General features: G+C 52.0%; 1 protein-coding gene across 17 annotated transcripts in view; it reads left to right on the top strand.

Annotated features, from left to right (window-relative positions):
• Positions 1 to 27,535, top strand: part of NLRC5 (NLR family CARD domain containing 5) — an 87,617-nt gene that overhangs the window by 37,523 nt on the left and 22,559 nt on the right. For 11 of the 17 annotated variants that reach the window (XR_007147317.1, XM_047835178.1, XM_047835177.1 and 8 more), the window contains 20 exons: positions 748 to 831; positions 978 to 1,061; positions 2,427 to 2,510; positions 2,631 to 2,720; positions 3,934 to 3,993; positions 5,716 to 5,781; positions 6,248 to 6,331; positions 8,112 to 8,195; positions 9,148 to 9,237; positions 11,021 to 11,089; positions 11,874 to 11,942; positions 13,347 to 13,430; positions 13,862 to 13,945; positions 15,474 to 15,563; positions 16,314 to 16,358; positions 17,318 to 17,407; positions 18,333 to 18,416; positions 22,433 to 22,516; positions 24,881 to 24,970; positions 25,158 to 25,220. Coding sequence is in view for 16 of the 17 variants with exons in the window: in XM_047835178.1 (XP_047691134.1) it covers positions 748 to 831; positions 978 to 1,061; positions 2,427 to 2,510; positions 2,631 to 2,720; positions 3,934 to 3,993; positions 5,716 to 5,781; positions 6,248 to 6,331; positions 8,112 to 8,195; positions 9,148 to 9,237; positions 11,021 to 11,089; positions 11,874 to 11,942; positions 13,347 to 13,430; positions 13,862 to 13,945; positions 15,474 to 15,563; positions 16,314 to 16,358; positions 17,318 to 17,407; positions 18,333 to 18,416; positions 22,433 to 22,516; positions 24,881 to 24,970; positions 25,158 to 25,220 (1,578 nt within the window). In the remaining variant the exon portion in view is untranslated. The remainder of the gene's footprint in view (positions 1 to 747; positions 832 to 977; positions 1,062 to 2,426; positions 2,511 to 2,630; positions 2,721 to 3,933; positions 3,994 to 5,715; positions 5,782 to 6,247; positions 6,332 to 8,111; positions 8,196 to 9,147; positions 9,238 to 11,020; positions 11,090 to 11,873; positions 11,943 to 13,346; positions 13,431 to 13,861; positions 13,946 to 15,473; positions 15,564 to 16,313; positions 16,359 to 17,317; positions 17,408 to 18,332; positions 18,417 to 22,432; positions 22,517 to 24,880; positions 24,971 to 25,157; positions 25,221 to 27,535) is intronic. The other 6 variants (XM_047835185.1, XM_047835179.1, XM_047835183.1 and 3 more) reach the window with 6 other exon arrangements.

Here is a 27,535-nt window from a genome sequence, read left to right as displayed (position 1 = left end):
GAATTCGTGGTAATACCAACTGCGTGGGGTGGTTGGGAGAGGGGGTAAGAGAATACGGGGAAGACCCTCCTTAGCCAGTGCCTGGCTCATGGTGGAGGCTCAGTATGTGTAGTAGTAGCTGGAGAAAAGGTGAGGCTCATAACAGAGAACCCTTCCCCCCGAATACAGTGGGTTAAATAATGTTGAATTTTGTTTCACTGTCACGGGAGACCCAGAGGTCAGTGGTCCAGGTCGGTGAGATGGCTCAGCTCTGTGTGGTCCTGCAGGGACCCAGATCCCTCCCACTGTCTCTCCATCATCTCCTTGGGCGTCTGAATCTGCATGGTCAAATCTGGGTCATGGGTATATCCGTGTTCTGGCTTAGGGGAAGGGAAGGGGAGCATATACTCGATACACCCAGCGTATTAAAGCCCACACACGTGGACACAGAGCACATTCTTTCCACTCACATTCCAGTGGTGACAACATAGTCATATAGCCACCCTGAGCTGCAAGGGAGGCTGGAAATGCCATCTCTGACTGGGAAACCACGTTCCCAATTAGAGCTCTATCAATGGAGAATGGGTTTCAATGGACAGTTAGCAGTGTCTGCCATAATATGTATTTGTTACTACTACGAACAGCAACTACTGCTACCACTATTAGCATAACTGTATTCAGTTCCATCCGTCAGAGGAGGGGGTGGGTGGTGGCCTCTAAGCCCTGTTCCGCGCTGATTCTCTGCCATCTTGCCTCTTCCTGTGGCAGCTTTAAGAGCAGGAAGTGTGGGGACGCCTTTGCAGAAGCCCTCTCCAGGAGCCTGCCGACAATGGGGAGCCTGAAGAAGCTGGGGTGAGCCAGGGCTTGGGTCCAAGAGGAATCCTCAGCCAGAGATGCCTGGAACTCTCCCCTCTCCCTTCAACCCTGCACAGGGCAGATTCCTGGCCTACCCCCTTTCCCATCTCTGTTCCTTCCCACCCTCTTTGCTTATCCTGTAGGTTAGCGGGAAGTAAGATCACTGCCCAAGGCATCGGCCGCCTGGTGCAGGCTTTGCCCCTCTGTCCACAGCTGGAAGAGGTCAGGTGAGTGATCTCCAGGAAGACCTGCTGGCTATGGGGACAAGTCACTTCCCAGGTCCCTGTGCACCCCGTGGAGCCTGTGATGAATCCTGCATATTCCATCAGGATCTGGCCAGTTGTTTTTCAATGGGACCCGGAAAGGGGAGGCATAGATCCAAGAACTGTATGGGGCTGGATCCAAACACAAGGCTCCCAAAGACCCTAGAGCACTGCTTCCCTCATCTAATATTTTGCTCCATCTTTAAGGAGCTTGAATTTTGAGCCCTCTTTCCGTGACCCTGAGAGAAGGGATAGCAGCGTGTAGGCAGGTGTTGGGCACTGTGGATACAAGTGCATGAAACACACACATACCTTCACACTCGTGCACCTATGTATTCACACTTGCACTCTCCTGCTCTCCTGACCTGCACATTCGTAGGTGTGCACACATGCATGCACACTTAGATCCACATACACACTTAGATGCAATTACACACTAACTAAGCACATGAGCACAAATATACTCCTGCCCTGTGTTTGTGATGAGTAGCCTGAGAGGGGTGGAGCCAGGGAACCTTCTCAGCAGTTCATTGGTAGAACCATCACTAGCTTATATGGCACCTTTATGAGACTTAGAAAAGGCATCCATTCATCCAGAGAGATGCAGCCTGGCACTAGGTTGTACTGGTTGTTGAGTGGAGTGTAGGACCTCAGCTCCTATTCCCCACAGCTGAGTGCCTTTATGTGGGATCACTAGGTGATAGGAAAAAAGATTAAGGTCACTCTCAATAATCAGGAAAAACAGCGTTAACAATTCACATTTCCAAACCTTTGCACTGACCAGAGCAATCATGCACAAAGGTACCCTCACACTTCTGCCCCTCCAGCTAGGAACTCAGGCAAGGCTGGGTTGTGGACTCCATTTGACAGATGGAGAATGTGAGCCTGGAAAGAATGTGCTCAGACTAGGGGTCAGGGCCAGAGCTGGGGATGGAGGCAGCATCTCCTTTATCCAGTCTAGACTCTGCTCATCACCTAGGAGCCGAGAGGCCCTAATAAACTCCAGCCTCAGGCACATCCCAGACATAGCCCTGAGAGCAGGGTGCTGGGTGTCCTCATTCCGCTTCATGAGGCCTTCACAGCCCCGTTATCTGGATCTCTTGGGCCTAGGCAGGAGCTCCCCTTTGGGGCTGAATAGGGACAGAAGTGAGGCTGGCAGAGGGCCTTTCCACTTAGCTGGGCTTACTGGATACTGTGGAGCAGGCCACCAACACCTTGTGGGCCTATGACTTGTGTCTCCTGCACAAGGGCAGCCATATCACCTGTCAACTGGGGCTCCCAAATCCCCCAACTCCATGGCTGAGGGGCTGGGCCTTGGTCTCCCTGCAGTTTTCAGGACAACCAGCTCAAGGACGGGGTGTTGCTGAACATTGTGGAGGTGCTTCTTTGTTTGCCGCGGCTCCAGAAGCTTGAGTAAGCAATCTTTCCACCCCTTTGCCTGAGTCACCCTCCTCCCTGGAGAGCAAAGAAAGTCTCTTCAGGAGCCCATGGGATATAGGGTTCACTCCTGACACCCTTGCCACAATCTTGCAGCCTGAGCCGCAACAGTGTCTCCATGTCAACCTTACTCTGCTTGACAAAGGTAGCAATCACAAGCCCTGCTGTCAGGATGCTGCAGGTCAGGTGAGCAGGAATGGAATCTGGGCCTCAGGGTCTTGAGAAAAGGGGAGGGGAAGGTAGTGGGTGGGAAAAGGAGCACCTAGTCTGCAAGACCTACATGTGTGGGCACCTGAATTTGTTTTATTCATATCGGTATCTCCAGAGCCTAGTTCAGATATGGCACCTGGTACTCAGTATATAGTGGATGGATAGAAGGATGGATGGATGGATGGATGGATGGATGGATGGATGGATGGACTGATGGAAGGACGGATGGACGGATGGTTGAATGAGTAGAATAATGGACGGATAGATGAATGGATGGACAGATAGTTGAAGGAATGGATCATCAGATCTAGGAAGCATAGGCCTAGCCCAGGGGATTATTAGCCACATGTTGCTGTCCATGGTGCTGAACTAGGGATACCTGTTTGGATTATGGAGTAGGTTAAGTGCCATGCAAACCTAAAATACTGTAACTCCCATAAAACCTCTTTGCATTCCTAATTTTTAAAAGTCTTCTCTGGGGGCGCCTGGGTGGCGCAGTCGGTTAAGCGTCCGACTTCAGCCAGGTCACGATCTCGCGGTCCGTGGGTTCGAGCCCCGCGTCGGGCTCTGGGCTGATGGCTCAGAGCCTAGAGCCTGTTTCCGATTCTGTCTCCCTCTCTCTCTGCCCCTCCCCCGTTCATGCTCTGTCTCTCTCTCTCCCAAAAATAAATAAACGTTGGAAAAAAAAATTTAAAAGTCTTCTCTGGAAAAAAAAAAAGTCATCTCTGTAAAAATTGCTTTCCTGACTTTTTTTTTTAATTTTTTTTTTCAACGTTTATTTATTTTTGGGACAGAGAGAGACAGAGCATGAACGGGCGAGGGGCAGAGAGAGAGGGAGACAGAATCGGAAACAGGCTCTAGGCTCTGAGCCATCAGCCCAGAGCCCGACGCGGGGCTCGAACCCACGGACCGCTAGATCGTGACCTGGCTGAAGTCGGACGCTTAACCGACTGCGCCACCCAGGCACCCCTGCTCTCCTGACTTTTAAAAACACTCTTTAAGTATTCATCAAGCAATAGCATAGTCACAATTTTAATTTCTGATTTGGGGCACTTTTGCCAGTTGTTTCTCTGTTGATTACAAAATCAACTTTTTCTAGATGTTTGGAACAGCAAGGGGTGTACAGGCAGGGGGTATTGTGCTGGTTTCCAGTTCACTGGTCTCATGGCTCGGTGTCTGACTCTTGCAGGGAGGCGGACCTCATCTTCCTTCTTTCCCCGCCCACGGAGACAGCTGCAGAACTTCAAGGGTAAGAACGTAGAAAGGGGGTGAGTTTGGGCTCATTCTTAAGAGCAGTCTGGGCTCAAGCAGTTGCAGGGAAAGATGGGCAAGAGAGCACATGAAGAGTTGGAATGTGGGGCTGCTTCTTGCTATGGCTGCCCTGAGAAATGACTTACTTCTCAGAGTTGGCAAAGAACTTTAACTTCCTCTAGCATATCTGGACCACATCTGGCCCCTGTGATGAGGGAGCATCCCCAGAAGTCTCAGAGCAAGGCAGGCCCTTAGGGAAGGCATGAATATACTGTTAGGTTGGCATTAGTATGTGGAGAACACTCTGGAAAACTCTTCCATCTAAAAAAAAGGGGCCTGGGTAGTTCAGTCACTTGAGTGTCTGCCTCTTGATTTCTGCTCAGGTCATGATCCCAGGGTCATGGGATCAAGCCTCATGTCGGGCTCCACACAGAGTGTGGAGCCTGCTTAAGATTCTCTCTCTCTCTCTCTCTCTCTCTCTCTCTGCCCCTCCCCCATGCTTTTGTGTGTGCGCGCTCTCTCTCTCTCTCTCTCAAAATAAATAAACAAATAATAAATTAATAAATTAAAAAATTTTAAAAAGAGAAGACGATGATACCTACATCTCAGAGTTACTCTGAGGATTGAATGAATTAACGCATTTAATGTACTTAAAATACTACTGACATCCAGGTGACACTCAGGTGCTGGCTATTCCAGCTGTGCGTGGATTCCAGCTTGGCTAGTCCTGCATGGGTGAAGAAAGGGAAATTGCCTTTCCATGAAAGAACATTACAACTAGGCTTCCTCATACCCCTCCCTGGCTGAGACACACAGACAGATGATGTTTTATGTCCTTGGGCAAGTCTTTTCTCTGAGCTTCAGTTTCCTCGCCCATACAATGATCCGGTAGGACCAATGTCTTTTTCTCCTCCAACTGTATAGCTGTGATGCCCAATATGATAGCCACTAGCCACATGTGGCGATTCAGATGTATATTAATTAAAATGAAGTAAAGTGAACCCTTATTTATCAGTCACATTAGCCGCATTTCAGGTACTCAATGACCATGGGAGGCTAGTGTCTCCCGCAGTGGGTGGCAGCAGATATAAAACATCCTCATCATCGTGTAAAGTTCTTTTGGACAATGCCAATCTAGAGGTCTGTGAAAACGTAGCTAATAATGTTCCAGCTTCTCGGCAGCCTCCAACCCTCCCCTGGCCCAGTGAGAGAGAGCCTGGGTGTGCCCTGGCCCCCACAACCTGGACCCACACACAGTCCATGCTCCCAACCTTCTGAACTACAGGTAGCACATATACAAATGGAAAGCTTCAACATTGAAATAGCAGCTTCTTTTTACTACGCTTCAATTTTGTGCTTATGCGGGGCACTTGACCGTGCATCATCTCATTTAATCCTTCAATCACTCTGTGTTAGATATTGTCGTCCCGTTTTGGAAAAGAACAGTGGAAGCTCAGATAGGTGAAGTGACTTGCCCAAGGCCACACTGCTATATATAAGGCACAGCCAGAATTTGAATAAAGCCTATTTGACCTCCGACCTTTTGCTCTCCTTGCTCTGCTGAATAACACCTTCAGCACCTTCAAACAACTGTCTTTGTTACTCATTCACTTTGGGTCATGTTGCAGGGTCTTCAGCCCCTAGAACCTAAAATAAGAGGTTTGGCTCATCAGGTCTTAGACTCTTAAGCCAAGGCCAGTGTTGGATTTGCTCTTTGCAGGGCATCAGACCTACAGGGAAATGCCACCCAGAGGAAAGAGGCTCAGAGCAGAAGCCTGGCACTCAGGTACCTCTGTGGGCTCCATTGCCTTAAGGGGAGGGATATAATATGAAAGGAGGTGCCTTCCCAGGAGAGGTGTAGCAGGGGCAAGGAGGATAAAGGATAAAAGCATGGAGCAGAGAAAGCACATGAATAACCCGTCCTGGCTTGAACAAGGAGCATCTGTTATAACAACAATAATTATTATAATTTAATGAGCCCTTGCTGGGCACTGTAGTATTTTATATCCATTACTTCATTGTAATTCGTTTGAAAACCCTGCAAAGTACACTTTATTCTTCCCATTTTATAGAGGAGGAGACTGAGGTTAAGTACCTTGTCCAAGATTTCCCAGCTACCAAGAAGCAGGGCCAGGATGAGACCCCAGGTCTGTCTGCCTCCTGGCTCCCACACCTGTCAGTGGTCCTTGGAGCCAGAGGAGGCATGGTGTAGCTTCTTGCCCTGAGCCCCTCTGCCTCCACCCTGACCTCAGGCTTCAGCAGTGTCAGCTCAGGGTCCATGACGTGCAGGAACTCATAGCCCAGCTCCAGGAAGGCCCCCACCTGGACAAAGTGGAGTGAGTATCATGGGAAGTTCTGGGGCAGAGAAGGGTGGCGGGCAGGGCAGGGTCTGAAGGGCCTCTACTGTGTGTGTGAGCATGGTGTGAGGAAGGGCGTGTTGCCTCATTAAGAATTTGGGGGACGCAGATATCATAACAGCTACCACTATTTAGCATTTGCCCTGGGCCAGGCTTTTTTACAAACATCCTCGTATTTAATCTCCCCATCTCTTTGACGTAAGTGCTGTTTACTACACACATTTCATAGAAGAGGAAGTTAAGCCACACAGAGATAAGTTTGCACAAGGTCACACAGCTAGGAAGAGTCCAGGCCAGGGTTCAAGCTCAGACAATGACTCCCACCGGCCTCATCCCCATAACCAGTGTCATCAAGACCTGCAGAACAGAAGCCTCATCGCACCTGTCTTCTGGACCACAACTCTCAGGTGCCCTCACCCAGAGTAGAGTGAGACCACCTTCTCCTTTGGGGCTGGAGAAATTCCATTCATGTCCAGCTCCTTGAGAGTAGGGCTTGGGGATTGGTAGAGGTCCTGTCGTGTCATCCGGAGAGGACCCCGGCCAAGACCATTCCAGGAAATCAAACAGGCACGAGGGTGGAGTGATGGAATGCCATAATGTGTTTTGAGGTGAGTGGCCCCACCCCAGGGAAAGATGGACAGGTGAGGGCCTTGGTGACCAAAGCTTGAGCCTTGACTTGGTCCTACTGGGAGAACCAAGACAGGATTAGGTGTTTTTACCAAACTCGCATGCTTCCACCCACCTGGCCGTCACCAAGCTTGCCCCTCCCCCAGTGCTGTCACCTGCAGTATGACCCCATCACCCACCTGGCTACACAGACCAAACACCTCTCAGCTCCCTTCCCCTCCCCCCATAACCAGTCCATGCCAAGTCCACCTACCCCTCACGTAGTTCTCAAAACCACCCTCTTCTCATCCACCTCTCCAGTCTGAACCTCTCTCATTCCTCACCTGGATGACCCCATCAGCCTCCTCACTGGGTCCCCTGCTTCCACACTGGCCACCTCCACCGGGTAGAGAGTGAACTGCACTCCACTGCTGCCTGCCCCCTTCACTCCTTCCCACTGCTCAGGATAAAGCCCGGATGCTAAAATCCTGTGTGATCCGGAACGCTGCCTCCAACCCCCGAAGCCCCTGCTGACCCTGCCCTGCCACTGAAATCATCGATCCTGACACACTGTCCCCCTTTCAGGTCCTCCTGTGTGCTACGCCACAGGGCCTTTGAATGAGTTGTGCCCAGTACCGGGATCACCTTTCCCCCATCTCTCGCCCACCCCTTACCTACTGAGCTCCTGGTTTTTTCAAGCAAGTCATTCAAACATCAGGGAAACTTCCCTGATCCCCAGAGTAGATCTGATGCCCGTATGACTAAGGAGTTTATCACAAGAAGCAGTTTTGCAGATTGAAGCGTAAAGAAAGAGCTGAGGGAGAGGCCTTGGAATCAGGTTGCCTGGGTTCAAATCCCAGGTCCCCCTTTCAGGAGGTGTTTTAACCACTCTGTACCTTGGTTTGCTGCTTAGTAAAGTGAGGATAATAATGGGGCCTGCTTCACAGGGTTGTTATGAGGATTAAATACCCAATAATCATAGAAGCAGCTGGGATGATGCTGCATATGTAGTGCACAGTCTTGCAGCACCCATTATTAATAAGGTCACTTACCAGAGTGATGCTTTGGCTGAAGTCAAGGAGGGACGGCGTGCATGCAGAGGCTGGGGGGACCCCGCCTTAGCAGCACAGAGCATCAGGCCCTTCTGTCTCAGCCTCTCAGGGAACCAGCTGGACAATGAAGGCTGTCGGCTGATGGCAGAGGCTGCAGCCCAGCTGGACATCACCAGGAATCTGGAGTGAGTTGCCCGCCTCACCGTGGGGTAGCAGGGAGGGCCCCGGAGAGCCCCTGCTGGTCCCTCCCACCTGGGTCCGTGTGCCCACAGTCACCAGACGTAGGTCTGCTGCACTGGCCACGCCTACTCTCTCCCCAGTACCAGCAAAACTGGAGTGGTTTGGCCTTGACTTGCCTTTGTCTGGCATGAGCCACTGTCTTTGTTCCAGTTCTTAAAAACTCCTTGCCTGTGTAGACCGTGTTCCTTGTATATCAGTGGCTTGCATTCACTTTGTCCTTACGACAGCCCTGGGGTGGGGTGGGGTGGGGTGGGGAATTGCACCGGGTGGATGGGTGGTGGGGTACTGGAGTGGGGAGAGGTGTGTTGAGTGGGGGTATGGTGCTGAGGGAAAGGGGTGGGTTGTTGGGGCGGTGGGGTGGACAGAACGAGTAGCAGGCTGTTGGTATGCTGTGGAATTATGCGGCATGCCATAGGGTGGTGTTTGGCTGGGATGTGTTGGGGTCTTGGCCTCAAGTGTGGGTTAAAAGTGGGTGAAAGGTTGAGGTTGCGAAACAGTGGTTTGGGGCCTCGGCTTTGGATTTCATTCCTGGCTCTGTCGCTTAGTAGCTTTAACAGAATTTAATGTCTCTGGGCCTCAGTGTCTCCACTTGTAAAATGGGATTAAAATGGTGGTTATTTTACAGACCAGGAAACAGGCCCAGAGAAGTGAAAACAGTGAGTCAGTGCTTACTGCTCAAGCTGTAGAACCTTATTCTCTGAGTGGGGCAGGGGGCTCAGGCATCTCTTGGCTCATCCACATGGGCCAGAATCCTTTGAGACACGCTGGTTAAGGACCCGGGACATCCCGAGGGTGGCAGTCAGCAAGCCTACTGTGCCAGGAGGAGGGGACCAGAGCGGTCTAGGGCTGAGGACTTCGGCTGCCGGCTGATTGCCACTTTATCCCTCCTCTTCATAGCCTCAGCGACAACGGGCTGTCTGTGGATGGGGTGTATGGTGTCCTGAGCGCAGTGAGCATGTGCCAGACCCTCGCAGAGTTACACATCAGGTAGGAACTCCCAGGGGACCACTGTTACCCACTCCTACCTCCAGCCTAGAGCTCTGGGACTCTCCCATCATCCTCTCTCAGTCCTTAGAATTCTTTCTGGTCCCAGGCCTTTGGGACCTGTAGAATGTGCTGCCGCGCCTAAACGCTCTTTTCCCAGCTCCTCTGGGTGTTGGCTACTCACAGCTTATACCTTCTCCGGGAAACTATCCTGGGCTGATAGGAGCCAGCGATGCCTGGGAGGTAACCCTCCCAATTCCCCCAGCCAGGAGTGGCCAATGACAGAGGCAGAGATATCACTCTCCAGCCCTCTGGCCTCAGATGGGACAAACTTTTGGTGCCATTCGTGCTCCAGAGCTCCCTGTGGGATCAGGCTGAGGACTTGCTCTGTTCTGCTGCCCTTCCCTTCCCAGTTCCTCCTGAGAGCAGGCCCTTACTACATCACGCACACAAGTGACCATCAGGTGACACTTGAGCCACTGCCCCATTCATAGGCTCAGGCTCTGCTTCTAGGGAACTTGACCCAAGACAGGGCCCAACCTTATTTCTGTAAGTCTCAGTATTCAGTCTTAGGAGCTGAGGACAGATGCTAACACAGTCAACACAGTCCCCACCCAGAAGGGCTCTTCACTGAGTAGGGTGGTCCCTCCTATGAGGAGGAGAGAGACGCCAATTAACCCAAACGAGAGATTAAGAGACCTTGGTTCACTGTATATAATGATCTGATAAGGGATCCTTAGCTCATTCCGAATGACGCTCTTTATTGCTAGAAATTTATAGTAAAGAAATCATGCTGCTGGTACAAACACATTTAGATGCAGGGATGTTCACCTCAGCATTGGTTATATAGGAAAAAATGAACGTACTTTAAATGTGTAACAGTTGAATATTAGGTAAGTAAACTAAGTTATCTTCAGAGAGAAAAACTCAATGAAAAATAGTGGTATAGGTACAATTATAGCATGGAGAGCTGACTGTGGCATATTAAATAAACAAAAATTTTGATTCATTGCTTTTACAGTAAGGCTTTTCAAACATACTCAAAAGGTAGAAGGAATTTTGGGATTCTCTCTCTCTCTCTCTCTCTCTCTCTCTCTCTCTCTCTTTCTCTCTGTCCCTCCCCTGCTTGTGCTCTCAAAATAAATAAACTTAAAAAAAATAATAAAACAGACAAACAAAAAAACAAAAGACTTGGAGAACTCCCAGTATTATCAGTGGTCTCCCACTGATAATCCCAAGTATTATCAGCAGTCATTGATAGGTAGAAAAGATGGTTGGTGGTTTTCTTTATTTCTTTCCTACTGTACTAAAGTTTGTAAGTTCTCCACTCAGAAGAAGTATGACCTCTGCAATGAGAAATGTGTATTTAGCTTGTAGTTTATACAGCTGAGGTTAGGGATGCTCCTGCTGTAAGTTACAGCCTCGGGTGGACTGTCGGTGCCTGTCCCGGACCTGGCAGTGACCCCGCTGTGCTGGGGTGAGTGCCCTCAACCGAGCATGCTCTGAAAACACAGCAGAGGGAGGAGGGTTTCAACCTGAGGGCCACACCAGAGGGAAAGCAGAACTGAGGCTTTCTTTGAAGGACTTGTCAGGAAATGGGGCTTAATCAGTTTGCAAAATCTCTGTTGTAGAAAGACTTCAGGAGCCCAGAAACTCAGGAAGTGACAGCAAGTAGCTGCAGCTACAGGCGGGAGGTGACACCTTCTAGGTCTCTCCAGGCGAGGTTATAAAATGACACAAGGACCCCCTGTAAGCCTCTTGTCTCCTTCCTCTCTTCTCTCTGCAGCCTGCTGCACAAAACCGTGGTCCTCACGTTTGCCCTGAAGCAGGAGGAACAGGGAGGGATCCAGGAGAGGTAGGGCCCAGCATCACCCTGGCCACATCCTTACCCAGGGACGGATCCTCCCTGGCCTCCACAGCTGGACAACATCACTCAGCTGCCAGGGAACCTTGACAGATTCACGAAGGATTAAGAAGCCGACAGACTCAGCAAGGGAGGCAGCCCTGAGAGGGAGTGTCAAAGGACAGACTGCCTCCCCTTTGCCCCGTGACACAGAATGGTGTACTGGGGTGGGGATGGGATAGCCACACAGCAGAGCACCAGAGCCTGGGGTCCTTCAGCCTAAACCCAAGGACTGCGGATTGCTTGGTCTATAGCTCTGATTTTGGTCAGAACTTCTGGCTCCCTCTGGCATGGAGGACCCCTTAGAGGAAGTTTGCCGCCTACAAGGTGCCTGGATTATCCCAGCCCAACATACGGGCAGAGACTCAGCTCTTGGCCCGTCAGTGTCTCCTACAATGTCTTATGTAAGGTCTGAGCTCTAGGCTGACATCTCTGAAGGCACTAATGATGTTGTTGAGATTAATGATACTAACAGCCAAGGTTAGCTGAGCACTTACTATGATGTGCATGCAGCAAGCAGCACATTCAGGCAGTTCACATGCGTTGTCCCAGCGAAAGGCTACGTGATTTGTCCCACGTCACACAGCCTGGAAGCCAAGAAGCCCAAGTGGAACCGAGGTCTGGCTGTCCCCGGGCCTCGTGTAGAGACTGAATGGCGGGAGGTGAGGCTGAGGGTGGGCTTGGAGATAGTGGCTGAGGAGTTTGCTCAGCCTGGCCTTGGTGTGTGTCCCTCCAGGGCTGCACTCCATGACGGCCTTATGCGGCAGATGCCCTGTGAGCTGCCCCCGCACTCCACAAGGATCAGGTACGGTGCTGGCCTGCAGGCCTGGCTGTGGCTCGAGGCTCATCCCTTCCTCCGCTCGAAGCCTGTCCCCAGGCCTCTGGCCTCAGGTGCTCCCTGGAAGACACGACCTGTTGTATCCAGGAGTTGTGGCCTGGCTTCCCTGCCTCCCACCTCCCCTGCCCAGTCCATCCCACCCAGGGCTCACGAGGCAGCCCCTCAGTTACCTTCCCTGCCTGGGAGCCCCCACTCCTCTTAGCTCCCCTGACCTCCAGCAGCTGATGAGTTGCGGGGACTCTGGATGGAGAGAATGGGGACATGTGGCCCCTTCCTTCCTCATCCTGGGACTTAGCTCAGCCCGCACAGGGCTCCTGTCAATATTCTTCTGGACTTCTCTCTTATTCTAGGTCCATCTGGTTCTTCCTGTCTCTGTTGCTTCTTGTTTCTCTTATATTTCCTGTTTCTCTGTCTTTGCTGCCTTTTCTTTCATTGTCTGTCTGTCCTCTCCTGGCACTGTGTGTGTATGTGCACCTGCATATGTGTGTGTGCATGCATGTGCATATGTGTGCGTATGTGCGTGCGTGCATGTGCGTGCATGCACATGTTGCATGTATGTGCATGTGTTTGCGTGCATATGCATGTGTGCATATGCATGTGTGTGCATGTGTGTGCATGTGTGTGCGTGTGTATGTGTGTGCATGCACATGTTTGTGCGTGCACGTTTGTACACGTGTGTGCATGCGTGTGCATATGTGTGCACATGTGCACGCGTATGCACGTGTATGCATGCATATGCGTGTGCGTGCATGTGTGTACACATGTGTGCATGTGTGTGCATGTATGTGCATGTGTATGCATGTGTGTGCGTGCACGTGTGTGCATGTTTGTACATGCATATGCATGTGTGAGCGTGCTTGTGCGTGTGTATGCATGTGTGTGCGCGTGCATGTGTGTGCACGCCCATGTTTGTGCGTGTGTGCATGTGTGTGCATGTGTATGCGTGTGTGCATGTGTGTGCATACATGTGTGTGCATGCTTGTGCGTGTGTGCATGCGTGTGCGTGTACATGCATGCATGTGTGTGCGTGTGTATGCGTGTGTGTGCACATGCCTGCATGTGCATGGGTGTGTAGGTGCATGTGCACGTGTATCTCTTCATCTGTTTCCTCTCTCATCTTAGTGTCTCTCCATCTTAGTCTGCTTGCCTCCCTGTGTCTCTTACTGTCTCTGGCTTTCTACTGCCTTATGCGGCAGATGCCACATGTGTGGCATGTCTGATGTGTGTGGTGTGCGTTGGTCCCTCTGTCTGGATCCCAGATGCGTCCCCGTCCCTCTCCTGAAAGCCTCTCCTATGTGTTTGGGGGTGGTGGCCACTGTCACCTCTGTTCAAAGAGGCAGACACCGCAGGGCTGTGCTTCCCCCTCTGCAGGCTGACACACTGTGGCTTGCAAGCCAAGCACCTAGCACAGCTCTGCAGGGCACTGGGAGGAAGCTGTCGCCTCAGTCACCTTGAGTGAGTGCTTGCTGTTGGAAGGTGGGTGGGCGGGGAGGGGCCCGAGGGGCCCATCAGGCAGTGGGTGTCAGCGTGCTGGGTTTTGTTTTGATTCTTTAAGATTCAGATCGGCAGTCTTTCCTTCCTGCAATCAGGAACCCCTTAGAGAATCTGGCGAGGGGTTACCCCTTCCCCCTAAAATACAGGTCCCCACATACGACCCCCTCTGAAGTCGATTCTTGACTCCCCAGCATCACAGACCTCAGGATAGGAGCCCTGGGGGAACCTGTGGCTGACCCATGTGGGACCTTCTGAGATCTGGCCTGGCAGCTCAGGGTGGTGTCCCAGTTTCAGGAGAAGCTAAGTGACTGAGTGACCGGAGTGGAGAGACAAAGCTCCTACCAGCCCCAATCCGATCCTGCATTAACCTCTTCTCCCCTCTGCCCTCCCAGCTTCTCAGGCAACGCTCTGGGGGACGAAGGCGCGGCCCAGCTGGCTCAGCTGCTCCCAGGGTTGGGCACTCTACAGTCCTTGAAGTGAGTAGCTAACTAGGCAAAGCCTCTTGAGGCTTGTCCTCATCAGAAGGAGAGAGGGAGGGAGAGAGAGAGAAGGAGAGAGAGAGAGTGAGAGAGTGTGTGTAAGGGGGGTGTGTTCTGTGTCCCATCTCATTCCCTCCTGCGTTATTGTAAAGATTAAATCAGAAAATGCAAGTCAGTAACCTAGTCCAGTCCGTGGCACATGGTAAGTGCTCAAAAAGGGTACTTACGCTGTGATTCTCATTAACAGAGACTGGCCTCTGTGACTCAGTGATCCAGCTGCTGACTTAAGGTTCTGTTTCTTGAACCTGCCTTTGTGTCTCTGCACAGCCTCTCTGGGAGGCCCAGGTCACCTGGTCAAGCATGGCTGAAGTGTCACCTAATGATTAGTTAGCCTAATGACTGGTGGCCATGCTGGCCCTGGGGTGTAGGGAGGGGCTGTTGATAGGGAACAAGCTGGTAGGCAGGGAGGATTTGTGGCAGACAGGATACCCAAGCAGGGTGCCCGGGGAAGCTGGAGAGCAGAAAGAGGGAAGATGTTCAGTATGGGAGGGATGCCCTAGAAAGAGGCCAGGAGCCCCAGGACTTTGCCTGCAACAGACTAGAGTTTCTGGATGCTAAAAGACCCCTGTGTTTTAGGCTCCCACATACCCATCTCCTCCTCCTGAGCTCTTCTGGGCTACAGTGAGAGGAGCCCCTGGGGAGAGCTCACAACTATTAGTTCTCTGTGTGACCTGAGGCAAGTTACCTCACCTCTCTGGGCCCCTGGTTCCCAGTTAACACCTAAACTCTAAGAGGGGCTGGCTCTGGTTTTGTCTACAACTTTAGAATGAGTGCTGTGGCCTGAGGGCCCTCCCTGCTGTCTTGCTGTGGGATCTGGGAAGAAGGGGTGGCCTCTGTTCCTGTTCTGGGCCTGCATGTGGGTGGGGAGGTAGGCCTCACCACTGCAGGCAAATTCTATGTAGATGGGCGCAAATTTCCATGTGACCTCCTCCATACTGTGAAATACTCTGACCCCAGACCCATGAGAGTCCGCACTCACCTACCAGTACCCCTGCCAGAGGAGTGCGACGTCAAACGGCAGATAGAAAAACACCGTGACAGATTGACAGACCCAAAAGAAAGGAAAGGCTTTGCTCCTGCCTTTTGAACAGGAACCCCTGCCTTTTCATTTGGCACTGGGCACCGCCCTTCTTTTACCAGGTGGGGAAATTGAGGCACAACTCCGGCCTGAAAGCACTCCCCAGATTTATCACAGACCCAGGGAACCAGACTTGTATTCTCAGCTTTGTCACTGACATGTCTCATAACCTTGGGCAAGACCTTGCTGCTCTCTGGGCCTCAGTTTCCCCATCTGTACAATAGGGAGTTAGAAGAGGCACCCCCACCCCCGCCGACCATTTGGGGTTCAGTGAGCTCTGTCGTCTGGACTCAGGGACAGCTCTCCCCTGCCCTGGGTTCTCACCACAAACAGGGAGGTTTTGAGTCTTGGGTGAGCTCTGTTAACGTCACCCCTATGATTCTCCAGCCTCAGTGAGAACGGCTTGTCCCTGGATTCGGTGTTCATTTTGACCCAGTGCTTCTCAACTCTGCAGTGGCTTTTCCACCTGGAAGTCAAGTGAGTGTGCCTCTGGGCCCCCACTGTGCCCTCTGACGGCACAGGTCATCAGCTCCCACCGCACTTCCTTGTCTGTCACGATCACAGTACAGCTTCCTCGGGGCCCTGCATGGTCCCAGGTCCAGTGAGCATGTGCTAGATGTCTGCCGAATGAGTGAACGGCCGGATGAATGAATGTCGCCCTGGGACTCTCGCATCTCTCCAAATTTGCCATGGGACACAATCCATCAGCTCTCCCTTGCTCACTCTCTGGATTATCCTGGGAGACTTTTACAGAAACTGGGAGCTCCCTGGTGGCCATTGAGCGCTCACTCATGGGGTCTCTGGAGCTGATGAAAATATAGGAGGGAAGTCACCCAGCCAGGCCGTGCAGAGGAGCCGTGGTTTCAGTGAGGTCTGCCCAGTCCTCCCCTTTCCCCTTCCAAGAGCGGGAGGTGTGAGCACAGACAGATCAGGTGCAAATCCAGGCTCACCACTTACATGCTGTGCAGATTTGAGCATGTCGCTGAGCCTCTCCATACCTGTTCCCTCCTCTATCAAAGAGAGGTAAGAATCCCTCCTTACCTCACAGCGGCACTGTGAGAATAAAAGGGAATCATGTCAGTGTTGCACCTTGGATGTGCCCTAATCAGTGTAGTTATGCTTAGTATACATATCGTTGTATTTGCTGAGAAAGTGGACCGCTCTCCAGGTGCTCCTTGACCAGGCCACCTGGTCTCAGTCAGACTGATGCCTCCTCTCTCTCTGCAGCTCTGAGAGCCAGCACGTCGTCCTGAGAGGTGACAGAAGAGGCAGGTGAGGAGGGAGAGCTCTGGGGGTAGTGTGGGCTCCCCTCTCCCCCCGGTCCCCATTTCCTCCGGGTGCCCCCCACCCCAGCCCCATGCCTTTAGCCCTAGAGTAACCCACGCAGGTGTGGCACCACTTCTGCGCATGTACCCCTGTGTCAGTAGGTTTGTGGTCATCGGCCGCTGAGGTCTCTCTTGGAAGGAGGCAGTGCAGTTGGGGAGGGAGGCCACGGTGGTGGTGTTACAGCCCAGAGCAGGCGTTGGCTCAGGGCTGCCGAGGGGGAGGGAGGGCAGCGAGGCTTCGTCCCTGGAGACATTTGGCAGATTTCTGCAGACTTCTGACCTTGTGTGAGTATGGCATTTGAGAAGCCAAGAACCGTTGGTGCTCGACAAAGTCTCCCCACCTTTGCAGTAAACAAGGAACGACAGTTGGTTCTGCGCAGATATTTCTGGCTGCCCCCTAGTGGGTCCGGGCACCCTGGGCTCTCGTGGGAGGTTGGCAAGCCCCGGGGCGGCCTGATGTGGGCCCAGCAGCTGGGCAGAAGGTGTTCCCAGCTAAGGTGTCAGGGGAAAGCATTGCCAGACCAGCTGGGCCATCTGAAGCTGGAGTGGCCCAAGGCCCGGGTGGTCGTACGTTCTGGGCCCAGGTCTCCGTTTCTGGGGACTCTGGGTTCTTGAAGCCTAACGAATGGAGGCACAGGAAGGTGAAGTCTGTGAATGCCACACTGGTGATCAGAAAGAGGAGGGGCTCCCTCCTGGCTCCCCCTGACCTAGTCAGGTGCTGCCACCTGGACAGGCGTAAGCTGCTGGCTTTTCTCACTCTGGTCTCCCTTTCATGGGCCTCAGTTTCCCCATCTGTGCAGTGAGGGCCTTGGTTGTCCCTAGGCCCCCTGCAGCCCTGACTTCTGAGTCTTTCTTCCAATGTGCACGATTTGAACTTCCCTCTCAAAACGGTCTCCCCACCCCAAGGGATCAGTTGGCTGGTGGACCTTTGCCAGAGTTCCCAGCGGGAGCCCAGTTCTCCGCGTTTGATCAGCGCTGCATCCCCAGGAGCATCTGGTACTGTCTTACCCACTTCTTATTTGGGGGTAACCATGATAGGGGTGAAGGGTCGGGGAGTGAGGAAAGGCTAAAGGGAGCTCGGGCTGGGAGAGAGGGAGTTTGAGGGAAGAGAAAGAGGGCCAGTATGAAGGCTGGTGAGGGGGGCTGCTGGGCCCAGACTTCTCCCTTGAGAAAAGACACCACATTGTTGTTTTCTCAGAAGACTTCCCAGCTCTGCCTCGGGGGGCTGTGTGACCATGGCTGGGCCTCTCCCCTCTCTGGGCCTTGCTTTCCTCACCCAGGAAGAGAGCCACCTCAGCTGGGGCCCAAACAGGGTTATCCAGCAGAAGAGTGGGGAGGGGTGTCCCAGGCAGATGGGTCAACTTGGGCAAAAGCCCTGAGGAGGGAAAGCTTGGTTCTTGGAAGCATGTCAGTGTGGCTGGGACATATACAGGGCAAGTGGAGGTGAGCGAAGGCAAGTGAGGCCATGGAAAAGGCCTTTTGCTTTTAGCATAAGAGTAATAGGGAGCCACAGGGGACTTAAGCTCCTGAGAGGCATGGTCAGATTTGCATTTAAGAGATAAGATACTGGCACTGGCAGGTGGAGAAGGATTACATGGAGGCCAGAGGGGAGTTCGAGGGTGTTAAAGTGGTCTAGGCAAGTGACAGTGGTGGCCTGGACTCAGGCAAGAGCAGTGGCAGTGGGGAGGCCTTGGAACTGAGCAAGGGCAGCTAGGCACTTGGGGTCCTTTCCTGTCACTGTCTGAGTCGTGGGGATCGGGCTATAGGGGACACTTGGAGTGCAGAGCATGCCCTGAAAGGGAAGGGTCCTGCAGCCTAGAGGTGGAGGAGGAGGGGCAGAGGGAGAAGGGGAGGGCCCTGGGGCTGCAGAAGGGCCCTGGGTCCTCTCTGACGCCCTGCCCCGCCCACTGCTCCCTTTCAGCCTCCGGCAGTGTCTGCTGGAGCCCTTGAGCCTCACCCACCTCTGTGAGACTCTGGAGAAGTGCCCGGGGCCTCTGGAAGTCAAGTAAGTAAGGAGGACACAGCCCTAGAGGACACCATGTGGGCATCTGCCCCGTGGGTGGGGGTGGGGGTGGGGGTATCCTGGCTAGAGGTGAGTCTTTGCTGGTCCCTTCCCACCAGACCCTGTAGCCCTGCCCGCCCCTGACCTATTGGTGGAAGGCTCCTTGTATCCCACAGGGCACCTTGCCCCTCCTCCTGGGAGAGCCCGCTTCCCTTTCCCCATCTGCTCAACCCCGGGCTCCCGGGAGCCCCGATCTGCTCCCTCCATCCCTGGAGCCCTGACCACCCCCGGGGCTGCCTCCATGGCTAAAGCAGATCACTTCTGAAGGCCCCTCCTCCGGGCCTCCCTCTCCCGGTTAGCAGCTCACCCACCCCAGAACACTGGGGTCTGTGACCAGAGACTGGACCTTAGAATCAAAGGAGTCCCGGCCCAGCCACCAGGCTGGGTGACTTTGGGCAAATGGCTCTAACTCCCTGTGCCTCAGCTTTGTCATCTGCAGAGATGCTCGGCCTTTCCTTTGGTCCTCATCGTTGTCATCTTCTGACAATAATTACCTTAAAGTAAATCCAGGACAAGCCTGCCTCACCTAAATATGCCCCTCTCCTCATCTAGTCAGTGCTGTCCTTTGTCCCTGGGACCCTCCACTCCTCATCCGTGTGCATGTTCCGTTTTTACCTATCTGCGGTCACAGACCCACTGCATTCGACAGCTTCACTGACATGATTCTCCCACTCACTACGGTCTCTGTTCCCACTTTCCCACCCCCATCTCTGACCCTTGCAGCAGGCTCATCCATGTTCATCACCTGGTATCCGTCTTTCCATGCCTTTCTCCGTGTGCAAATGCTTATGGACACAGAACAAGGGGGTTTTGACATTGTTAACCGACACAGGATCTTACCGTGTAACGTCTCTGCGACGAACTTCTGTCTCGTGACAGTACATCGTGGCTTTCCTGGAATATGGAGCCAGTAAACTTTTAAAAAAAATTTTTTTTCAATGTTTATTTATTTCTGAGACAGAGAGAGATAGAGCATGAGTGGGGGAGGGGCAGAGAGAGAGGGAGACACAGAATCTGAAGCAGGCTCCAGGCTCTGAGTGGTCAGTTTGACACGGGGCTCAGACTCACGAACCGTGAGATTATGACCTGAACCGAAGTCGGTCACTCAACCGACTGAGCCGCCCAGGCGCCCCGCCAGTAAACATTTTAATAAACCATTTATTTTAGAATAGCTTAAGACTTGATTTCCAGAAGAGTTGCAAAGCTGGTCCAGAGAATTCCTCCACCCACTGCCCCTACTGTTTATATCACTTGTCATGGTACATTTGTCACAACTGAGAAATCAACTTTGCTATAGGACTATTAACTGCACCCCAGGCTTGATTGGGATGTCACCAGTTTTCTACGAAGGCCCTTTCTCTGATCCAGAATCCTGTCCAAGATCCCACAGTGCAGTTAGTCAATGTCCTTAGTCTATCTGGTCTGTGACAGTTTCTTAGTCTTCATTTTTCATGACTTTGACAGCCTTGAGGAGTACTGGTGACATGGTTTGTGAAATGCCCCTCAATTTGCTTTTGTCTGATGTTTTCCTCACGGATGAACTGGGGTTATGGGTTTGGGGGGAAGAAGACCACAGAAGTGAAGCATCCTTCTCATCGCGTCTCAGAGGTGCATGCTAAGGACTTGACTTAGCACTGTTGATGTTGACCTTGACCGCCTGGCCGAGATACCATTTGTCTGATTTCCCTACTGTGAAGTTACTTTTTTATTAAACACACACACACACATACACACACACACACACACACACACACACACACTTCTGTAATGGGGACTTTCAAACATATATAAAAACAGAATGAATAAGGGACACCTGGGTGGCTCAGTTGTTAAGTATCTGACTTCGGCTCAGGTCATGATCTCACAGTTTGACAGTTTGAGCCCTGTATCGGGTAAGTTCCCTCCCTGCTTTTGGTGAGCCTGCTTCTCTTTGTCTCTCCAGCCACCTCCTCTGCCCCTCATGGGATTCTCTCTCTCTCTCTCTCTCTCTCTCTCTCTCTCTCTCTCTCTCTCTCTCTCTCTCTCTCCCCACCCCCCCTCTGCCCCTCACTCACTAGCGCCCCCTCTCTCTCAAAAAAAAAAGTGGAGCGAATATTGTAGTGGGCCCTCAGTCCCTTCCACCTGCCTCAATAATTATCACATCACGGCCCCAACACACACGTGCACACAGACGTTATTTCGAAGCGATTCCCAGACACCTTACGACTCATCTGTAGTTATTTCAGTGTGTGAAACTGAAAAGTGAGTACTCTTTATTTTTTTGTATAACCACAAAACCATTATCAGACCTGAAATATTAACATTTCTATATGACATATTAAAATCATGGAGTAGCCCATGAATTTTTAATCATCCTGATTGTTTCTAATGCGTTTTTATGTAACATTTGTATGTCTGTACCTTTTATTTTTTACACTTGTGCCTTTTAATATTAACCCTCCACAGTTTGGATATGCCACAGGTGATTCAACCACCCCTCTCTAGAGTCTAGACAGACATCCAGGCTGCTGCTGGTGGTGTTTTTTATAGCACTGCGGCCAGTACTGCAAAAAGCACCCTTCCGTTATTTCACTGTTAAGCACCTGCTGTATACCAGGCACTGGACCAGGCCCTGGAGGGAGCAGAGTGTGGCTGGACATCACTGCCTGCTGAGGCTCACCCGCCATAGTGGGAGACAATGTCACCTATCTCAGGCAGTGGTCTGAGCACAGATGAGGGTCTAAGCACCGCCCCCCCCAGCTGTGGCTGGAAAAATGAGATTATAGCATGAAAGCACTTTGCCAGCTGTAGAGTGCTGGGACCACGTATGAGAATATTGTTATCAAGGTCCTTAATGCCGAACTCCAGCAATTTGGATGCCAGGGAAGGTGATGGGTTCCGGCCCCCTCCCCAGATTCTACCACCTTACGTCTACTTTGTGAACATTTCAGTATTCCACGTGAGGTGTTGTGATGGGTAACATTTCTATTGCCTAAAAAAAAAAAAAGTGTGTAAAGTCCACATTGGCCCAACCAGAAGCCACAACACCATGTATTTGGGGCCTGGTGAGAAACCATGTGTGTGTGTGGGGGGGGGGGGGGCGGGGGTTGCGGATGGACCCGCCTTTTGTGAAGACCCCCTATTCTGCCAATGCTTGGAGCCCTTGGCCCCATCCTGGGACAGAGGTTGTAGAGGTGCCTGGACCCTGGCAGAGGTTCGGCCCTGAGGCTCCAGCTCCAGAATCAGAGGCTGCCTCTCCCACGGTAGCTCCCAACCAGCAAATAATGCAGCGGCTTGGGCCAGGCCCCTGGAGGGCCCAGTGAGAGGAAAAAGCGGTCTGCAGGGCACAAAGGAACAGGGACAGAGGAGAGAAGGGACAGACATAGACCTGGGGAGGCTATGTAAATCCCAGGGCGCTTAGACACCCTGCTTGCCCGAGTCCTGTAGCCAGAGCAGACCCCGAAGGGTGGGTATCTAGCATTTCCCCTAAGCGGACCTGGTGGCGACAAATTATGCTGACAATGATCAGCTGTTCGGTCCGGTTTTGACAGAGGCCCAGGCATCTCAGATCCTGCTGCAGGCCTGACCTTCCACTATTACTTTACCAAGGGTTAAGGGGGCATTCTCTTCTTAACACGTGTCTTCCGCCGAGCACCAATCTTCATGGCCCTCGAAATAATAATCCCGCTAGTCCACAACATGTGGGAGAAAGCGTCAGAGCTCCATGGAAATTCACGATGCACGGCAGCATATTCAAACTCTGAGACGTCCTGCAGCAAAGGAAACTATTGAATTTGGCTTAACCAGCATTTTCCAAAACTTCTGTGACTTTCTTTTTCCTCCCGCCTCAATGATACCTCAAGGGCCCAGCATTTGGAGGGAGCGCGTTGGGAACCCCTCTCCAGAAGGCTCTGGCTGTGAGGGAGTGCTCCTAGCTTTCCCCACAGCTCCCCGCCTCATTCAGATGCTTTGTTTCACAGGTTGTCCTGTGAGGTCCTGAGTGACCAGAGCCTGGAGACCCTGCTGAACCACTTGCCCCGGCTCCCCCAGCTAAGCCTGCTGCAGTAAGACTGGTTTCCCCGTTGCCCTGGCCTGGCCTGAGGCGCTTGGGTTTCAAAGCCATCCCCCTCCTTGCCTGCCACGCCTTCTCTTGGGCTCTTTCATTTTATCTGCCACAACCGGGAGCTCGTCACTAATACCCTGTTAGCCTTGGTGGGGCGGGGGAGTTATTTGACCACTCTGGGCCTGCCGTTCCTCATCTGACAAATGGGACTAATATTCCCCGACCCCTCCTGCAGGGTCGGGACTCAAACAAGACGCCTTCTTCTACAGGCGCCTTGAAGAACGGAAAGTCTGTGACAAATGGGCTCTTGTATGTCTCGCCCACAAAAAGGTCACCAACTCCTAGGAAGGGACTTCACAGATGTGGGTTGTATGTATGTCACCCACCCATGTTTAAAGGTCACCATCTAACTCCGTAAAAGGGTAACTTAAGCAGCATTCTCGAAAGTATTTAAAACTCCACTTTCTAATTTTGGCTCAGACTGGTTAGAATTTAAAAAGGATTTACTTTAAATACTCTTCTAGCAGGGGGGAAGGCAGCTGCAGCTGAGATGGAAAAATACAACAGGAAATTAAATCATACCATTAATAACAGCAACATAAGTACTAACGCCAAGGCTCTCTGGGATGCCGGAGACGGCTCGCTTCACATCCAGGATCTTGCTTATCCCTGAGTCCTGTAGGGACGGGAAGGAGGAGACGTGTGACATTCCAGAGGCGGCTCAACCCACGGCACCCACAATGGGAAGGGCTCCTTTGGACACAAAAAGTGGCAGGGTGACATGAACAGGTGGGAGACTCCGGACCAGAGAGAGACCTCTCCATGCCCAAGTCACACAGCCTCGGCCCCAGCTCTCATCCGTCTTTGGAATGAGGTGGCCAGCCTGTCCCTCACCAGGACTCACGCTTTGTATTACTCAATCCATAGTGGGCCAGGCACTGTTTGGAGGGCTGGAGACACAGCAAAGAGGGGGAAAGAAAGGCTAGGTCCTTGTCTTTTTGGAGCTTGCTTACCTTGTAGTAGAGGGAGCTGGACAATAAGCAAGTAAAAGCACTTAACACAAATTCAGCCAGTGATGAGGTATTTTTCTAGGTAACGTGGCCAAGGGTGTCTGCAACGGTGAGGGTGGTCAGGGAATACCTCTAAGAAGGGATGCTAAGGTTAGGCCTGAAGGACAAAAGGGACTATTCAGGCTTGTGAAGAGAAGGGAACAGCATTCCAAGTAGAGGGAAGAGCACATGTGAGACCCTGAGGCAAGATTAAGCTTGGTGGGCTCAAGGATCAGCCAGAAGGGCAATGCGGCCAGCACCCTGGGGCAGGCAGGGAGAGTTGCCAGACGGGAGGTAGAGGGAGGGACCTGGACCGGTCAACACAGGGCCTGGGAACCACGGGGAGGAGCTTGGGGGTTTGTGTCCAAGGGGGCTTGAAAGGCAGAGGAATGATGTGTGTTTTCAAAAGTTCAGTCTGGCTGCTGGGTTGAGAAGGGGTTAGAGGACAAGAGTGGAAGTGAGAGCAGGGAAGAGGCTGTACAGGGTCGGAGATGGTGCGGGCTGGGGATTGGGGGCCAGGGCAGAAGTAGGCAGATCCAGGGTAGAACTTGAGAATGGAACAGACGTGACAAGCTGATAGAGAGTTTGTGGGGCAAGGGAAATGGAAGCACCAAGGATGCCTCTGAGGGCAAGATGGAGCCATCTCACTTTCTGGAAGGCGGGGGCTCACAGCCAGGGGTGATTTTGCCCATCAGGAATATATGGCAACGGAGATATTTCCGTTGGTCATGGCAGAGGGAGGCGGGCGGTGAGAGGGGGAGCTACGAATGGTGTTTAGCGAATAGAGGTCTGGGATGCTGCTAAACACCCCACGGGACAGCCCCCAACACCAACAAATTATCTAGCCCCAAATCACTGAGAAACGACTCGAAGGGCCTGGCGCCTCCCACTCCCTGTCAGCAGGACTGGCCTGTTTGGTCCATGCTTGAGGGAAGAAACAATATAATAAGAAAACAAGCCTGGGTGCCGTGCCAGGCAGTGCACAAGCTTGGTAGGATGAGGCCCTCACGACACCCTAGAAGAAGGTCCATGAGTGGTCCTTTTTTCTAGGGAAGGAAGCTGATGCTTAGAGAGGTCAAGTGATGCGTCCAAGGACACACAGACGATAAGCAGGACTGGGGCTCAAACCCAAGTCTCCTTGACTCTAAGCTCCTATTTGTCCCTCTTGAGGCCCTGCCTTCTTCCTTATCACCTTGCTGGCCCGCCAGCCCTCACCATCCTTTTTTTCTCTTTCCCCTCCAGCCCACCCAGGTTCCTTGTCCGCTCTTGCTTGGCTCCTACTTGCTCACATATGGTCCCACTCCTTTCCTTCCCAGGCTGAGTGAGACAAGGCTGTCCCCAAGGAGCCCCCTCCTGCTGGCCGACCTCTTCAGCCTGTGCCCACAGGTTCAGAAGGTGGATCTCAGGTGGGCATTGCCCTAGGACAACTGGGTCTCATCTTGGAGGGTTGTGCCTAGGGTCTGGTAGGTGTGTGGGGGTTGGATGGAGACAGTAGAAGCCAAGTCAGAGGCTTGGCTTCTGAAGGAAGCCTGCCCCAGGAGGCCCCCTGAGGCTGTAGCCAAGGGTGGCTGACTCAGGTGCTGTCCGTTCCAGGTCCCTGTATCACACAACCCTGCACTTCAGGTCTAGCGAGGAGCAGAAAGGCGAGTTCTGTGGGTAAGTCCCTGGAATTGTGCCCTGGCAGCCGGTAGGTACTGGGGACAAGAAGACCTGCCTCCTGGATGCCCAGAACTGGGTACAGATTGCCAGCTGTAGAGCATCCCCTTGAAAGGCCCCTGCAAGGAGGCTTGTTTCCTCTGACATAGAGAAGCAGAGGGCCAGAGAGGACCAAGCTTTATCAAAGGCAAATAAGGAGTACCTGTCAGACTACACCAGAGCTCAGGGGCCTGGTGCAAGGAAAAGTACTTCCTAACCTGCCCACCAGGCTTTAAATCGCAGCTCCACAGGGCCTGGTGCCATGGGCAAGCTCCTTAACCTCTGTGATGCCCAGCTTCTGCAGCTGCAAAGGAACTGCCAGGATGTTTGCAAGGATTAACTGAGACAGTGTGTAAAGCGTGAAGCACTTACAGATGCGAGTGTCCTTCCCCTGCTGACTCCTGGACAAGTGCTCTGTGGTTGCCTGGGTCAGAGGGAGGAGGTGCTGCGCCAGAGGCAGGATGACGAGGCAAGAGGACAGCCTTCAAGTGCAGAAATCATGTTTCTGGTAGCTGATGCCACTGGCTCACCGAGAGATCTTGGACCGGACCCTTCTCCTGTGGGCCCCAGCCTCCCCACTCGTGAAGTGACAATAAATAGAAGAATCAAGATACGTTGAATATCTGCAGGGTGCCATTCTATAGCCTTTTGCACATTACTGCCCTGTAAGCCTCACAGCCGTGGTCAGTTGGCAGTAGGGGGCAGTCGGGATTCGAACCCGAGAAGGTCTGCAGTGCTCCTAGCCCAGCGATGGACAGATTTTTCCTGTAAAAAGTTAAGATTGTAAAGACTTTGGGTTTCTGCAGGCCACACAATCTCTGCGACAGCTACTTGACCCTGCCTTTGTAGCTTGAAAGCAGCGGAGACAATATGTAAACCAGGGCACATGCCTGCGTGCCAGAAAACTCCTCTATCGTTTACAGACCCTGAGACTTGCGTCTCGTGTATTTTGTGTCAGGAAATATTCTTCTTTTGGTTTTTTTACTCAACGATTTGCAAACGGAAACATTATTCTTAGCTTGCAAGACGCAGGTGGCCTTGGGCCGTAGTTTTCCACGTCCTGATCTAGCCCAACACGACCCTGACTTCTAGAATGCCTTGATAGCTTCTAAGTCAGCGGTTTCCAAAATGTAGAACAGAGACAGGATGGGATGGTTTTCTAGGGGGCGGGGCAGCTAGCAGAGTAGTTCATCATCACTGAGCCCCTCAATGAGGTCACTATTCCCTTGTTGACTCTCGATGTGATTAAGGCCAAGAGGAAGTCGAGCTTGGGCAGTGGCCTGACTCTAATGCTTGCTGAGCCCCCTTTTTAGTAAGAAGAGAGAGAGAGAGCCCTCGTCCAGGAAATTCTGGCTCAAATTTAATGATGCTATTTTGCTCTCATTTCATGCATTCTTGTGCTTATGGTCTGTTTGTGGCACCACGTGTAATGTTTCCATTTGAGTGAATGATAACAGGGTTTCCTTTTATAATAAATGCGTCTAGTCAAAAGAATGAGCTGATTTAAAAATCGGAAGTGAATAATACTATAATAAGGAATTTAGGAACAGGGAAAAGATCATGAAGGGCAGGACCAGTGATAAAAATTTGAGATATTGATTTTAGGTACTTTCTTGTTTTAAGGTGCTTCCTCCTTTTCTTTTCTTTTCTTTTCTTTTCTTTTTTTTTTTTTTTTTTTGGTTTCTTTTTTTTTTTTAAGTTGCTGGCTGGTTACAGATCCTTCATTTACCTTTTTGTGTAGTCTCATTTATTTATTCATTTTTTAATTAAAGTATAGTTGACCTACAGTGTTGTATTAGTTTCAGGTGTACAACCTAGGGATTCAATGACTCTGTACATTAGGCAGTCCTCCCCGTGATAAGTATGGTCACCATCTGTCACCATACAACATTACTAACTATATTCCCTATGCCGTACTTTTCATCCTCTTGACTTATTTATTCTTATTTATTTCAATAACTGGGAGTTTGTACCTCTGAGTTCTCTTCACCTTAATTCCAATATCAAAGGCAAGAGCAGACGTCCCCCCCCCCACTTCTCCTCCGCCCCACCCTGCACATCTGGTCATTAACAGGACCCCAAGAGCTGTAGTTCTCCAACTTGAGGTTGAATCAGAGCCACCGGGAGATCCTTGCCTCTACGATTTCTGGTTCAGTGGGTCTGGGCTGGTTTCCTAGAATTTGCATCTGGACAAGTTCCCAAGTGTTGCGGGTGTGGTTGGTCAGGGACCACAGCCACCTCCCCAGAGGGAGCCTGTGGGCGCCAGGTGAGCTCTG

Source organism: Prionailurus viverrinus, chromosome E2, assembly GCF_022837055.1.
Source record: "Prionailurus viverrinus isolate Anna chromosome E2, UM_Priviv_1.0, whole genome shotgun sequence".
NCBI lineage: Eukaryota > Metazoa > Chordata > Mammalia > Carnivora > Felidae > Prionailurus > Prionailurus viverrinus.
Note: the sequence above shows the minus strand (reverse complement) of the source record. Positions and strands in the feature narration are given on the sequence as shown.